The 14,050-nt window shown below is 46.6% G+C and overlaps 1 protein-coding gene across 3 annotated transcripts in view; it reads right to left on the bottom strand.

Annotated features, from left to right (window-relative positions):
• Positions 1 to 14,050, bottom strand: part of Amotl1 (angiomotin like 1) — a 111,384-nt gene that overhangs the window by 31,858 nt on the left and 65,476 nt on the right. For all 3 annotated transcript variants that reach the window (XM_057766691.1, XM_057766693.1, XM_057766692.1), the window contains 3 exons: positions 7,700 to 7,991; positions 5,726 to 5,870; positions 4,851 to 4,940 (listed from right to left, as the gene is read on the bottom strand). In XM_057766691.1, the coding sequence (XP_057622674.1) occupies positions 4,851 to 4,940; positions 5,726 to 5,870; positions 7,700 to 7,991 (527 nt within the window). The remainder of the gene's footprint in view (positions 1 to 4,850; positions 4,941 to 5,725; positions 5,871 to 7,699; positions 7,992 to 14,050) is intronic.

A 14,050-nucleotide genomic window follows, 5' to 3' on the forward strand; every position in this document is an offset into this window, starting at 1 on the left:
CCACCCTTCTCTTCAGCATCCATGTGTCATTTACTAATGTCAGGCTGTCTTGCCCTTCTCTGAACCACATGCTAGGGCCCCAAAGGACTCTTTGAAGAGGATGCTGCCTCTTGAATGAGTGATATTGAAATTATGATGACTAGGGTTTGATCATCTTTGTTCTCCTTTGTTCTGCTACTAGGGTTTCTGGGAGAATATCATGCAACAGAGCATATGAATAAATAGACAGAGAAGTGGTATTCATGCCTGTAATTCTGTAGCCACGTGCTAAAGGAAAGCCTGGTGGGGCGCACCTCCCATCCAGCCTTCTGCGAAGCTCTGTACCTTTCATTACAGCTGCTCACGATGCTACAGATGGAAGAGGAAGACTACAGTTCAACTTTACCTCATAAAACTTGTACTTCCTGCATCTCACTAGTAAGGGTGACCACGCACTATAGTTTGAACAGGAGTTGAACACTGGGACACTTGGTTGTGCTATTTGGGGACACTGTAGAACCTTCAGGAGATGGGACCTTGCTAGAGGTAGTAAGTCACTCAAGGGTGAGCCTCAAGGCTTATATCTGCTTTCTGTCCTCTCCCTGTTTCCTGACGGCTTCCTCGATGCAACCAGTCACTTCATGTCCTTGCCACCATACCACCATAATGAACTTTGTCCCCTCAAGCCTGGACCAGAAGTAAACCTCTCTTCCTATAAATTATTTCTTGTCAGGTATTTGGCCACATCAATGAGAAAAGTAACCAATACATCACCTATCTGGTTGCTATAGTCTTATCTATTCCATGCTGCCATTAACCAGTTGGCCCCCAACCCCTACGAATGTATCATTTGCTTCTCTGGCCTCAGTCTCCATCTCTGGCTTCTGTCTCAGTAGAAGACATTAAAGTGTCCATATATTAAAAGTGGCTGTTCTTCCCCCCTAGTTTGTTATCTACACTGCCTATGTAACCGGACTTCAAACACTACACATAAACGGGAATCACTCATCTTTTAAGAATACACTGTTGAATAGTGTTAGATTTATATCTAATATGGCATAAAACTAAAAACAAGTAAAAATCTGGCATAAAACCTAGAAGGTGTTAGGTGCAGTTACTGGAAAACTCTCTAAGATAACGAACATCATAATCAGTCACTGCCTACTGTAAGGAGAAGCTTCTCTGATGAGGGTTGAGTGATGCACTGATTTATGGGTACAATAGGCCATTGGGAGCCATTTTACATTGTTCTTTTAGCAGAATAATGCAGCATGCTCTCGCCTGGGGTCTGTTACCTGTCTAACCACATGTTCTTGGTCACTGACAGTGTCAGGTATCTTGTGGGGTGGGCCTTAAATCTAATGGTTAAGAGGGATTGGTTGCTCCCACAACATCTATGCCACCATTGCACCTGTGCAAATATTTTGATGGACGGTTGTTATCGTGGCTTGGAGGCTCACAGCCAGGTGCTACTGAGATGATTTTCACCCCAGCGACATGCTGAGTCAGGGACCATGCTATTGCTGTGGTAAGACCCCACAGCAAGGCAACTTAGAGAGGAGTTTATTATAGTTCCAGAGTTAAGAGTCCACCATGGCAGCAACTGTGGCAGGAGGAGGTTGGCACAGCAGCAGGGGCAACTGAGAGCTCTCATCTCAACTAATAGCAGGAAGCTGAGGAAGCCGATTCAAAATGGTGAAAGTCTTTAAACTCCCAAAGCCTACTTCTAGTGACATACTTCCTCCAAGAAGGCTGCACACCTCCTCAGTCCCCCAAGGAGCACCATTAGCTGGGGACCAGGAACTCGAATTCCTGAGACTAGAGGACATCTCATTCAAGCTCCCGTACAGATATGGTACTTTGCAGGACTATGAATGCTTGCTGGCAAGTATAACTGCACTGTAACTGGGGGGCGTGCTAATTTCCTCTGCTGTGGAATAATTCTTCTGTACATTGTAAAGATGCGTTGCTATCATTGTTAATAAAAAGTTGATTGGCCGATAGCTAGGCGGGATTTTGGGGGCTGAACGAATGCTGGGAGGAAGAAGGGTGGAGTCTGAGGAGTCACCGGCAGAGAAGCAAGATGAGTGTGTCCCACTGAAAGAAGGTACCACCATGTGACAAGGGGTAGATGAGAAACGGGTTAATTTAAGTTATAAAACAAATCTAAGCTATTGGCTAAGCATTTATAATTAATATTAAGTCTCTGAGTGGTCATTTTGGGAAGCGGTTGGCGGAACAGAGCTGATCGTGGTCCCATTGAAAACTCTGCCTACATTTCTCAGTATTCAAAAGGTCTTCAGAGTTCACTAAGGAAACGATCTGTGCAAGTATGGAATAACATCCCAGGTCCACCCCTTATCAACACCAGAAGAGTGGGATATTTTGAATCCTGATAATACTGAAGCAATGGGAGATGTTCTGTGAAGGTTCCTGGTGGGTAGGGGGGTGCTCTGAAGGTTGGGGGGTAGGGGGTGCTGTGAAGGTTCCGGGTGGGTAGACGGGGGTGCTCTGAAGGTTCTGGATGGGTAGAGCGGGGTGCTGTGAAGGTTGGGGGGTAAGGGTGTGTGCTGTGAAGGTTCCAGGTATGTAGAGGGGGGTGCTCTGAAGGTTCCGGGTGGGTAGAGGGGGGTGCTGTGAAGGTTGAGGGGTAGGGGGTGTGTTTTGAAGGTTCCAGGTATGTAGAGGGGGGTGTGCTCTGAAGGTTCCGGGTGGGTAGAGGGGGGTGCTCTGAAGGTTGGGGGGTAAGGGGGTGTGTTTTGAAGGTTCCAGGTAGGTAGAGGTGGGTGCTCTGAAGGTTCCGGGTGGGTAGAGGGGGAGGTGCACTGTGAAGGTTCCAGGTGGGTAGAGGGGGAGGTGCACTGGGAAAATTCCAGGTGGGTAGAGGGGGTGCTGTGAAGGTTCCAGGTGGGTAGAGGGGGGTGCTGTGAAGGTTGGGGGGTAAGGGGTGTGTTGTGAAGGTTCCAGGTAGGTAGAGGGGGGGACTATGAAGGTTCCGGGTGGGTAGAGGGGGAGGTCCACTGTGAAGGTTCCAGGTGGGTAGAAGGGGTGCTGTGAAGGTTCCAGGTGGGTAGAGGGGGAGGTGCACTGTGAAAATTTCAGGTGGGTAGAGGGGGTGCTGTGAAGGTTCCAGGTGGGTACACTAGTTAAGAAGCCTGTCTGAATTGCTTTGCCTAGACTTAATCGCCTAACACACCAACCTTGGGATACCTCTAAGCAGTTGAAAAATTGCCTGTAGCCTCTTTGTCTTTGCCTTTGAAAGCCAGCAAAGCATATTTGCACCCGAATAAATCACCCCTATATATCCAGAAGGGCCTGATGCCTGACTGCTGATGCTTTAGCTTTGAGGCAGAGGTGAAAGTCTTCAGGAATGTGAGCTTGCCAACACCAAACCCTACCATTCCATCAGCACCAGCCTAGGCTGAGAGACCAAGCCAATGCTCATTCCATCACGTGAACCACATGATAGACTTACACCCTGAGTACAGCCGGCACGTCTCCCTCTGTCAAGGCACAGTTATCCAAAAGGAGCTGTCAGCACTGTCCGTGCAAATGACACAGAGGCCCTGACTTCCATCTTAGTTAGAGTTTCTGTTGCTGAGATGAAACACCATGACTAAAAGCAAGTTGGGTTGGAGAGGAAAGGTTTATTTGGCTCACACACAATGTGGACTGTAGTTCATCACTGAAGAAAGTCAGGAACTTAAACATGGCAGGAACCTGGAGGCAGGAGCTGATGCAGAGACCAGGGAGGGGAGCTGCTCACTGGCTTGCTCCCTCTGGCTTGCTTAGCTTGCTTTCTTATAGCACCCAGGACCACCAGCCCAGGGATGGCACCACATACAATGAGCCAGACCCTTCTACATCAATCACTAATTAAGAAAATACCCTACAGGTTTGTCTACCGATCTTATGACAGCATCTTCTCAGTTGAGGCTCCTGCCTCTCCAGTGATGCTGTCTTGTGTAAAGTTGACATAAACCAGTGAGTACACCTCTCCTCCGTAAGCCCAGATGAGGCGGCAAATACACAGCATCAATATGAACGACACACTCTTCTTTAAACAGGAGCTAAAGGGTCAAAGGGTCATCGCTTTCTGTAACCCAGAGCCCACAGTAATCATCTCCTGCAGGACTGCAAAGGAATGTCAGGAAAAGCCTGGCTAGCATCAGTGAGCCCCGGTCAAAGGTGGAATTTAAATAAAGGGGGGGGGGGTGAGAGGCTTGAAACTGATCCAGTCAAGAGTCAGCTTGGGAGCTGTAAAGGAAGTCAGGCCAAACTACCAAAAATCACAAAGTCTGGCAAATTTCTCTGTCTTCATAATTTAGGGCCCTGACAAACCCATACATCAGGATACTATTATGAGAACATACATGACTACTTCTTGAATATGCTAATTTTTGTTGTTTTGGATTGTCTTTATTTAAGCTGTGAGCACTTAGTCATGATGTTGTTAAGAATTATGACATATACCAGAATACAATTATCTAAACAGCTTTTTAAAATATGACAGTTGGAGTTTTACATTTCTGGCTCATGCAATGAGTTTGCAAAAATTCAAACCTTGGCTGATGGTTTTTCCAAACCCATTTGATGCTATCATCTGCCTCTGGCAAAATTAATAAAATATGTTCTCAATAAATCTGGAGGATCACAAAGACACTGGCCCTGCTCCTAAATTAAATGGACTCAGAGGCTTCTGCAACTCCAAGCGTAAGTAAGGGGAGCGCCGTGATTCACATGGAGGGTGTGCAGGAAGACAGCAGCCTGGCTGAACCCCTGAACTCCCAGAGCACAGCCTAGAAGCTACTATCACCCTTGCCTCAGTCTCCTCTATTTTAAAGATAAAACCTTTAGACACACAGACTCACTCTGGGACATGTACTGGCCCTCTGCGGCTTTGTCTTCGTGCCCGTCATAGTCCCTGCTGGACAGCTGCCTGTTGGCTGTCTCCAGTCGATCTACAAACAAAGCAGAGACGAGCCTAAGTCACCACACAACAAAGAAACACGGTCAGTTCCAAAAGCTGCAGATGAGGAGGGAGATGATCAGGCAGGGGCCCAGACTGAGCGGTCTGGGGGTATTCTCCAAGCTCTCGTGAGAAAACCTTGTGGGGCTGGGAATGAGCTCAGTCAGCAGAGCTCATTCTGCACATCATAAGGACTGGAGTTTTTACTCATGCGAAAGCTGCATCTGGCGGCATGCATCTGTCATCCAGCTCTGGGAAGTGGAGACAGAAGATCCCTAGGGCTTGATGGTTAGCCAGCCTAGTTATGTCAGCCAGCTCCCAGTTCAGCGAGACCCCCACTCTCCAGGAGGGAAAAAAAGCAGGGTAAGATTAGCCAGATAGCTTGGCAGGTAAACAGGCTAACAATGACACCCAGACTACCTGAGTTAATTCCCAGACCCACAAAAAAGCCAGATGCAGTGGTTGCATCTCTAGCCCCAGTCCTCTTGTAGAGTCAGGAGAATCACCTACAAGCTTGTCAGCCAGTTAGCCTGGAGCATGAAGTATGGCAGAAACAGCAAGAGTGACCGTGCCTCAACAAGGTAGAGAAAATCAACTCTCCAAAGTTCTCCTCTGAAGTAAACACACAGACACACTCACACAGAGAGACACACAGACACAGAGTCACACTCCTCTCCATACATACACGCATGAGCACACATAACAAGATTAAAAATAAGGTGGAAAGTGGCCATGGAAGACACCCAGCATTGGCGGCATTAGGAGACCAGGTTGTACCTCGGAGATCTCTGTTGAAGTCGTGAAGTCTCCGGATCTCGCCTTCCAGCTTGTTTCTCATTGCCTTGTCGAGAGACTCACGCTTGCTGGTGGACTTGACCAGGCTCTCGTAGGCTTCTGAGATCCTCTGCAGCTCTTTTTCAAACTGTAAGACAGACTTAGCATTAAAGTGGCATTTGTGACAGGGCCTGTGTGATGCTGGCTGCTCAGCACCCTGTGTATGAGGCTGCATCATGGACGCCTGTCTCTACCTCAGGTTTCATATATACTCCTTTTCGTGCCTCGTTCTGCTCTGTAAGACCTACAGTGATCCTATACAGATGGTCTGTCAAGTCTGGCCAAACTGTCTAACTTAACCCAGTGAAGTCTCTTGGTACTGACAAGGGTCAGGGGTGAATCTAAACATAACCAAAACATCCCTTTTAAAATATTTAATTTATTTGGTTATTGTTGTTGTTGTTATTATTATTATTTGTGTGAGTATGTGTGTCCAAGAAGTCCAGAAGATGGTGTTGGATCCCCTGAAGATGGAGTTCCAGGCAAATGTGAACCACACAATAAGAGTCCTGGGAATTCAGGTCCTCTGCAAGAACAGCAAGCACTCTTAACCACTGAGTCATATCTCCAGTCCCCTAAATAGCTTATTTTTGTAGTATCATTTATAATGATTAATGAAGTTCCAATTCCACATAAGGAAGGTGTTAAAGTGGGGGAAAACAAGCATTCTGACAAAAACCCAGACCTGCAGACTCTAAGCACATTGTTCCTTCCAGAGACCCTGCCCCTGCCTCTACGCTGAGTGTTGTCTGTGAAGCAGTGCTATGGAGAACAAATGGCCTTGAGGCTAACTGTAAACAGATGTGCAGTGGAAGGCGTGATGGGGGATGGGATTGCAACTGTAGGTGCAAGTTTATTTGTTCATATCTTACCAGGTCAAGAAAGCTAACCATGGAGCCTTTAACTACTGTGAAGACAGATCCAACAAGTGTGTCACTGTCACAACGGGAGCCTAGCACAGTAGCGTTTCCAAGGGGAAACCAACAACTCCTAGCAGTGCTGTGTAGCACAGCAGACGAGATGAGATCATGGGCCCAGTCTAGGTGCCCGTCCAACAGACAGATGGGGAACGAAAGTGGACTGAGCACACAGGGAAGCTTTCTCAGCTATAAAGAAAGATGAAGGTATGGCATTTGCAGAGAAATGGCGTAAGTGACCAGGCCATACTCAGAACCACAGGATGCTTTTCTCTCACAACTGATTCTAGTTCTGTTTTGTTTAAATCTAGGTGTACAGAGCATGAAACTTGAAGGGGCTGTGTGAAGAAAGAAAGGGACACAGAGCAGGGAGACAGGACTGTGTAAGGGGTAAAAGGGCTGTAAGCAAACTCGCATGTCAAGGCTTAGTGTGTGGAAATGTCAGGGTGGAACCCGCTACTTTGGAAGCCAACTACAGAAGCTAGATGACTGGAGTGATACAAAAAAGTGGGGGCGGGGGACTGAAAGAGACCACGTGGAAAGGCAGGTGATGGCTGAACCTTATCCATGGGTAGCAAAGCACTGTGCCATCGGTCACCTCTGTCACCAGAAGGCCGGAGGAAGTTTTCAGTCCCTCCATGGAATAGACATGTCCTCTAAGGAGGGTGGAGCTGAGAGATCAGGTCCTTTGGTACCATGGGACTCTCCCTTAGGCCTCCTTCTCCCGGAGTTGGCTCGTTCCTTTGTCCCACTCTTGGACAATGCCTTTCTGCTTTTTCCAGAGCTACCATGAGTGGTGGTGTGTTCTAAATCGTGTTCACGGTACGGCTGCATTCAAAACAGGAAGTGCCAAGACAGGCCCTCAGAATCATAAGATCTCTATGAACATCCTTGTGCTCAGAATGAAAACCAAGCATCCCATAGTGTCCTGACAATAATAGCCCATCATTCACCTCTCTCCTTCCCACGGCCCATCAAATTACCTTTGCACGTCTCGTACCTTGTGAAGCTTGTCGGCATTGTCATAGCAGCCTTGAAGCTCCTGGTGAAGCACGCGGTTCTCCTCCGTGAGGATCTCCACCATCTGCTGGGCTCGCTCCACGATTGCAAAGGCATCTGGTCCAAGCGGCTGGCTGGGGGAGGCGGGTGGAGGCTGTGGAGCAGCAGCCAGGCTCATGGGAAGAGGAAGAGGCAGGGAGACGGAGTGCAGCGGTCCACTGACGGAGGAAGTCTGAGAGGACATGGGGCTGTGCTGTTGCACCGTGGATGGAAAGGGAAGCTGGCATGGCCGGCTGTGGGAAAGAGAGGACCAGTCGTCAGACTCCAGAGTTAGTATGGGAGAGGAGGGAAGGTCACCAGCACAGGCATCGACGGTGCTTCCTTCGGCCGCGCTCGCCCATGCACTTCCCCACACTCAACTCGGCAGTAAGTTCAGGCATTTATCATATTCTTCCCACCAGCTTTGGCTCCTGGGCAAACAGTGGACAAGCCGACGGGCAAGCCGTGCTAGAGTTAGACAAAGCTGAGTGTAGCCTCCAAAGAATAGAACTCTGGAGAAGCTACTTCTATGTAAGAGGTCAGGGAGAGAGTCTCACAGGCCCAAGTTTGGGCTGAAGTCTGTAAGGCAGCCAAGAGGGAGCAGTGGCTTGGATGGAAGAGTGAGATGGGAGAAAGCTGGGCTTCAGCTAGAACCAGCCAGCGTACAAGACCTACGGCAGAAACCAGCAGCAGCCAGCATCACCGAGTAGAAGGAACCAGCAGCAGCCAGCATCACCAAGTAGAAGGAACCAGCAGCAGCCAGCATCACCGAGTAGAAGGACGCAACCCATGTAAAGCACCGCCAGTGGACAGCAGTGCTAGCCTGGACGGCAGGCCTGTGCGAGCCGCAGCCACACCTCCATAAGAGGCTAGTGCGGCTACCTTGCTGCATAAGGGGCTAGTGGAGGCTACCTTGCTAGGAGTGGTGCGCTGAGAACTCAGTCACAGGGCAAAGCCCTGGAAAGGAGGTCTGGGTAAGGCCCAGGAGAGAAGTTCTGTGTCTATGAAGGATGAAGAGATAAGAAAGGAGGAAGATAAAAATATTACCTCTAGATTTGGGGCTTAGCAAGAAATGGGAAGTGGTACTATTTAATGGAATGGGACAGTGTAGGCAAAGATCTGTGCTCCGATGACTCTGTTCTGAGGTCTAAACATCCAGACTTCAAATCTAGTCTGATGACCAAAAGCACCCAATAGTGTCCTTTAAAGGCTGAGCTCCTGGTGTTTGGCTTCAATGTGAAACAGCGAATTTCCACCTCCTGTTTCCATCTCCCCCAAATTCGGCCTTCACTGTTCTGCTACCCTGTGTCATGAGCCCCACACAGCAACCTCATGGAAATACACACATAAGCCATCATGGGAACACACGGCATATAAGTCTCGTCTGGTTCTCCCATCCCTACTGCCTCTCTTCTCCGGAGACAGGAATTTAACCTTCACGTTAATCTCTCCTTCCAGGGAACTGGAGGGGAGGTGATGAGACTTGACTGACAGCAGGATTGTTGTGTGTACTGGTGTAGGCCCATAAGCCAGCACTTGGGAGGCAGAGGCAGGGAGATGACCACAAGTTTCAGGAAAGCCTGTGTAGGGTCAAAGGGACAACTGGAGCAGGAAACCAGCCAATCACTGAGCACCCTGACTCTGAACCTACAGTAGAGAAAGAAACACACCTGTATTTGAGACCTGAGCCAGGAAAGAAACATCTTTATCCCTGAACCCAGGACTAAAGACATGTGCCCTGGCTCTGAAACTAGTGTCAAAAAAACACACTTTGTCCCTAGAATCAGAGCCGGTGAAAGAAATATGCCCTGGTCCTAAGATTAGAGTCAAAAAGCTAAAAAGGACCAGTGAAAGAAACACAGTTTGGCCATGAAGTCTGAGCCATCTCTGCCTCTGACCAGCTAAACTGACCAACCCCTGAGCAGGGAAAACTAACCAATCCCCTGTCTCCCTGGGAAAACTCCGCCCCTAAGAGGCCCTATAGAAGTCTCTCCACCCCTTCAGTTAAGAGCTGCCATTAATCCCTCCCTGGCAGAGGCAGCCACTCTCCTGGACTCCTCCTTCCCTAATAAATCTCTTTCTCAAAGAGTCTTGGGTGATGACCTTCATTTGCAGGCACAGAGCAGAAGAACCTGGCTGGGATGTCTCTTAGGGGACTGAGCTGAAAAAGTTTGCTGAGGCCTAGGGGGCCTCAGCAAGGCAGAACAACAGAACCTTGCTAGGAAGCTCCTTAAGGGGAGCTGAGCAAGGCCAGCAGAAGAAAAGTAACAACTTTTCGCTGTTGGGGGTGACTTATACATTTCTTCAGGGGGCTTCCCCTTAGGAAAGTGTTAGCAGAAGAAACATCTTGGGCTGGAGAAGAAGCAGATAGCTCTGCTAGGACGCTCCTGTAAGGGAACAGAGCAGAGCTCAGCTGGAGCTGCTCTCCAGGAGAAGGGCAGGATCCCTGTATCCTGTGGGGAGACCATCCCCCGCCATCCCCCAGCTTCAGGTAGCCCGGCTTCCCGATAGTCAGGACACCTTTCCTCCAGGGCTGAGCTGTCCCTATTGCAGCTCTAAGTATATCCTGGCTTCCCGATAAGTCAGGATATCCCAACACCACTACTGTACCACATTCCACTACAGCCTGGGCTACATATGGTGAGTTACAGGCTAGCCTGGACTACTGCACGTCCACTGTTGCCCTACTCTCCCTCTACCCCTCGACGACCTGTTATGGCCAGCCTTATGCTATTTATTCTCGCAAATTTATACTTTAATATTACTCATTATTTCATGCCTATGACCTTTCTTTTAAGTAATCATCGGTGTGCAACCTTTCCAAGGATAGAAACTTATAACTCATATGACTTAACATGCAGTCATTTCGGTTCGTTGATTTAATCCCCAACTCTCAGACCAAGTTGGTTCCTATCTGCTTGGTTGCTTTTCAAAGAAGAGACAACCCTTCAACATTATGTGATGAAGGGAATAACCCCTGCCAATCACAGTTACTTAGACTCTGGGATCATGAAGATCCCCAGATAGTAACAGGGACTCTGCCTTCTCCTGTGTGGGGAGGTCACAAAGCTGAAATAATAGTGTTACTCGGTCCAGAGAAACAGGTTGTTAGTAACATGTTCCTCTCAACATGGAACAGTCTTCAGAAGCATATTAGACAAGTTTTTACATTCTACCTGCAAACAGCTGTGTCATGAATAGCACTGATTTAATCTGTTTCTCCCCAACTTGGGCATCCACTGTCCCCACACCAGGTGCACCATTATTCTGTTTTGTTGGTATGAGAATCAAAGCTCCCAGGATTACAGGGGAATCATGGCGCTGACATTCTGACAAAGCTAAAAAAGCTTCCCAAGGCGCACACACCACCATGCTGGGGGCCCCTCTGTCAGCACCACGGAGTGGAGGCAAAAAACCAGAGCAGCTCCAGGGTACTGCCGGGACACCTCAGGACATGTCACCTAGCTCAGGTCTCTCTCTGCTTATCCAAAACAGAAAGAGGTCTCCGAGCACTTACAAGAGCTCCAGGTAAAGGCATCAGAATGTAGACTTGAATGAGAAGGAAAACATCTCAATGGTTTTTATACTAATTATTTGCTGAAAGATAATATTTTAGATACCTGGACTTTGATATATCTAAGTGCTGTGTACATGTTTGTGTGTGTGGATGTGTGCACGAAGATTTGGGCACAGTTCTGTCTGTAGGCCAGAGGTCAAGGTCAGGTGTCACTCCTGAACCACTCTCTGTCTTCATTTTTTTCTTTTTTTTTATGATTTATTTATTAATTATGTATACAGTTTTCCCTGCATGTATGTTGCAGGCCAGAAGAGGGCACCAGATCTCATTACAGATGGTTGTGAGCCACCATATGGTTGCTGGGAATTGAACTCAGGACCTCTGGAAGAACATTCAGTGCTCTTAACCTCTGAGCCATCTCTCCAGCCCCCTCTGTCTTCATTTCTTGAGACAGGGTCTCTCACTGAACCTGAAATCCATTGATTCAGCTGAGCTAGCTGTTTCAAAAATCCTCTTGTCTCTGTCCTCCCAGGACTGGGCTTACAGGAGGATAACATCACGCCATGTTCTAGGGATCCAAACTCAATGTTTTGAGTTGTATAGGAGGCATCTTACTGGGTCATGCCCTTAGCACAAAAATGTCCTTTAAATGTTTTAAGTGAATTAACAAATAGATTTCTAAATAAATTTCATCTGTATCTTTCAATTTTTTTTAAAAGGATGGCAAGGTGGTTCAAAGTGGTTAAGACCATATTCTGTTCTTGGTCCCCAGCACCCACACTGGGTGGCTCACAACTGCATGTAACTCCAGTTCCAGGGGATCTGGCACCATCTTCTAGTCTCTGAGGTGGGCAACCACCACATGTGGCAAACACATGTGTGCCCGTGCACACACACATACACACATACACACATACACACACAGTTTAAAAAATAGAAGGGTGTTAAAAAATAATTTTCCAAAGCAGAATGAATGAAGACTTCCAACTGAAGAGACAACCAGCCTCCAAATTACAAATCTTAGCTTCTCAAAATAGATTAGTTCAATTAAACACAATACATTTTAACCATGAAGAGAAATCAGATGGGTTTCAGATAATCCAGTATGTTATAAACTAGTATAAATTCAAATTAATCGAGCTTTAAAATAAAAAAATCTATTATGAAAGGGGATGCTGAAAAGTCTTACATTACATACATGTCCATACACATTTTTATTATGTGTACATGCCTATGCATTACATGTGTGTATATATGCATGTATATGTTCTACATGTGTATGAATGTGCTGTGTATGCGTGTGTATGTATGTATATGTACGTGTAGTGTGATTGCATGTATGTGTAGTCCATCAGAGCACATGTTCAGAATTCAGAGGATAATCTGAAGATATAGCTCTGACCTTCCACCGAGTGGATCCTTGGGATCAAATTCAGGTCAGTAGGCTTGGTGTCTGGTGTCTTTCCCTGTCAAGCCATGTCACTGGCCTTGCCCAGGACTTCTTTCTACAGGGCCAAACTGCACATACACAAAGCAGTCTCCCTTGGAAACCAATTCCAGAACTCAGTGGTATCAGAGAATGCTGGCACCAGAGCATGAGTGGGCAGAATGGGACGCGCATGCTACATTCTGTGCACGGAACTCAAGGTGTATCGACAGGTCAGCCGTTACAGAAAACTGTCTGACCAACCTTTGTGAAATACAATAGAAAGTGAAAATTAGTGGGTAGATAGCTGACGAACGTGGTTACATAATTTACAAAAAAGAAAGTGTGAACATTCAAATACATAATTTCCAACATAAACAGTTAACAGAAACTGAAACAAGTTTTCAATGTATTAATAAGTTTGTCCAAGCTTTTATGCGACATTTTAAAAAAATTTTCAAGAGTACTCTTGGGACTCTTGTTGGGTTTTGTTTGTTATGAGACAGAATCCTACTGCATAATCCAACAGACAGTGAAGTGATTGTCTCCAATTAGTGGAACTATGGCTCTTTATTTTATTTTTTGCTATTCTTTTTCATTGGATAAATATAGCTAGATTTATAAAAATTTATATTAAAGTTCATCTTCATTGTCAACCTAACTGGATTTGGAGTCACCTAGGAGACACACCTTTGCAGGTGTCTGTGGGGATGTTCCCAGAGGAGTTTAACTAAAGAGAGACACACCTGAATGTAGACAGCACTACGCACAGACTAGGGGCCCAGACTGGTAAAAGGGATAAAGAAGAAGCCCGCTAGGCACCTGTGCTCATCTCTCTCTGCTTCCTGACTGCATACACACTGTGACCACCCACACACTCTGGAAAACACGCCTCCCCCACCGTGATGAACTGCAGTCCTTCCTAAACCAGGAGCCAAAAATAAGCCCTTCCTTTCCTCCATTTCCTTTTCTGTTATCTGGCCAAGGAGAGGTGAAAACTGATAAATTATTCCCTAAGCAATATGTGTACATTACATAAAAATTAGAAAATATAAACAAAATAATTAGCATCATTATTTTAGCAATTAAGAAAAAGAAACAATGGGATAAAATAATAAAAAAAACCACAAAAACAATTCCCACTTTTAAAGAACCTTGCAGCTTGCAGTGTTTTCTCAAAACTTTCTGATTAAGCAACATAGTGAACAGTGTTTAACAGGCTGTGTTTGATAGGAAAATGGAGAAGACCAATATTTTCTCTTTGGGAGAAAAACTGCAGGAAACACACATATCATTTCTACAATAAACATTCTGTTTATGTAAAAGAAGCAACTCAGTTGTAGGGAAAATTGTCTCTAGCAGGGCATGAA

Source organism: Chionomys nivalis, chromosome 4, assembly GCF_950005125.1.
Source record: "Chionomys nivalis chromosome 4, mChiNiv1.1, whole genome shotgun sequence".
In the NCBI taxonomy this organism is placed as follows: Eukaryota; Metazoa; Chordata; class Mammalia; order Rodentia; family Cricetidae; genus Chionomys; species Chionomys nivalis.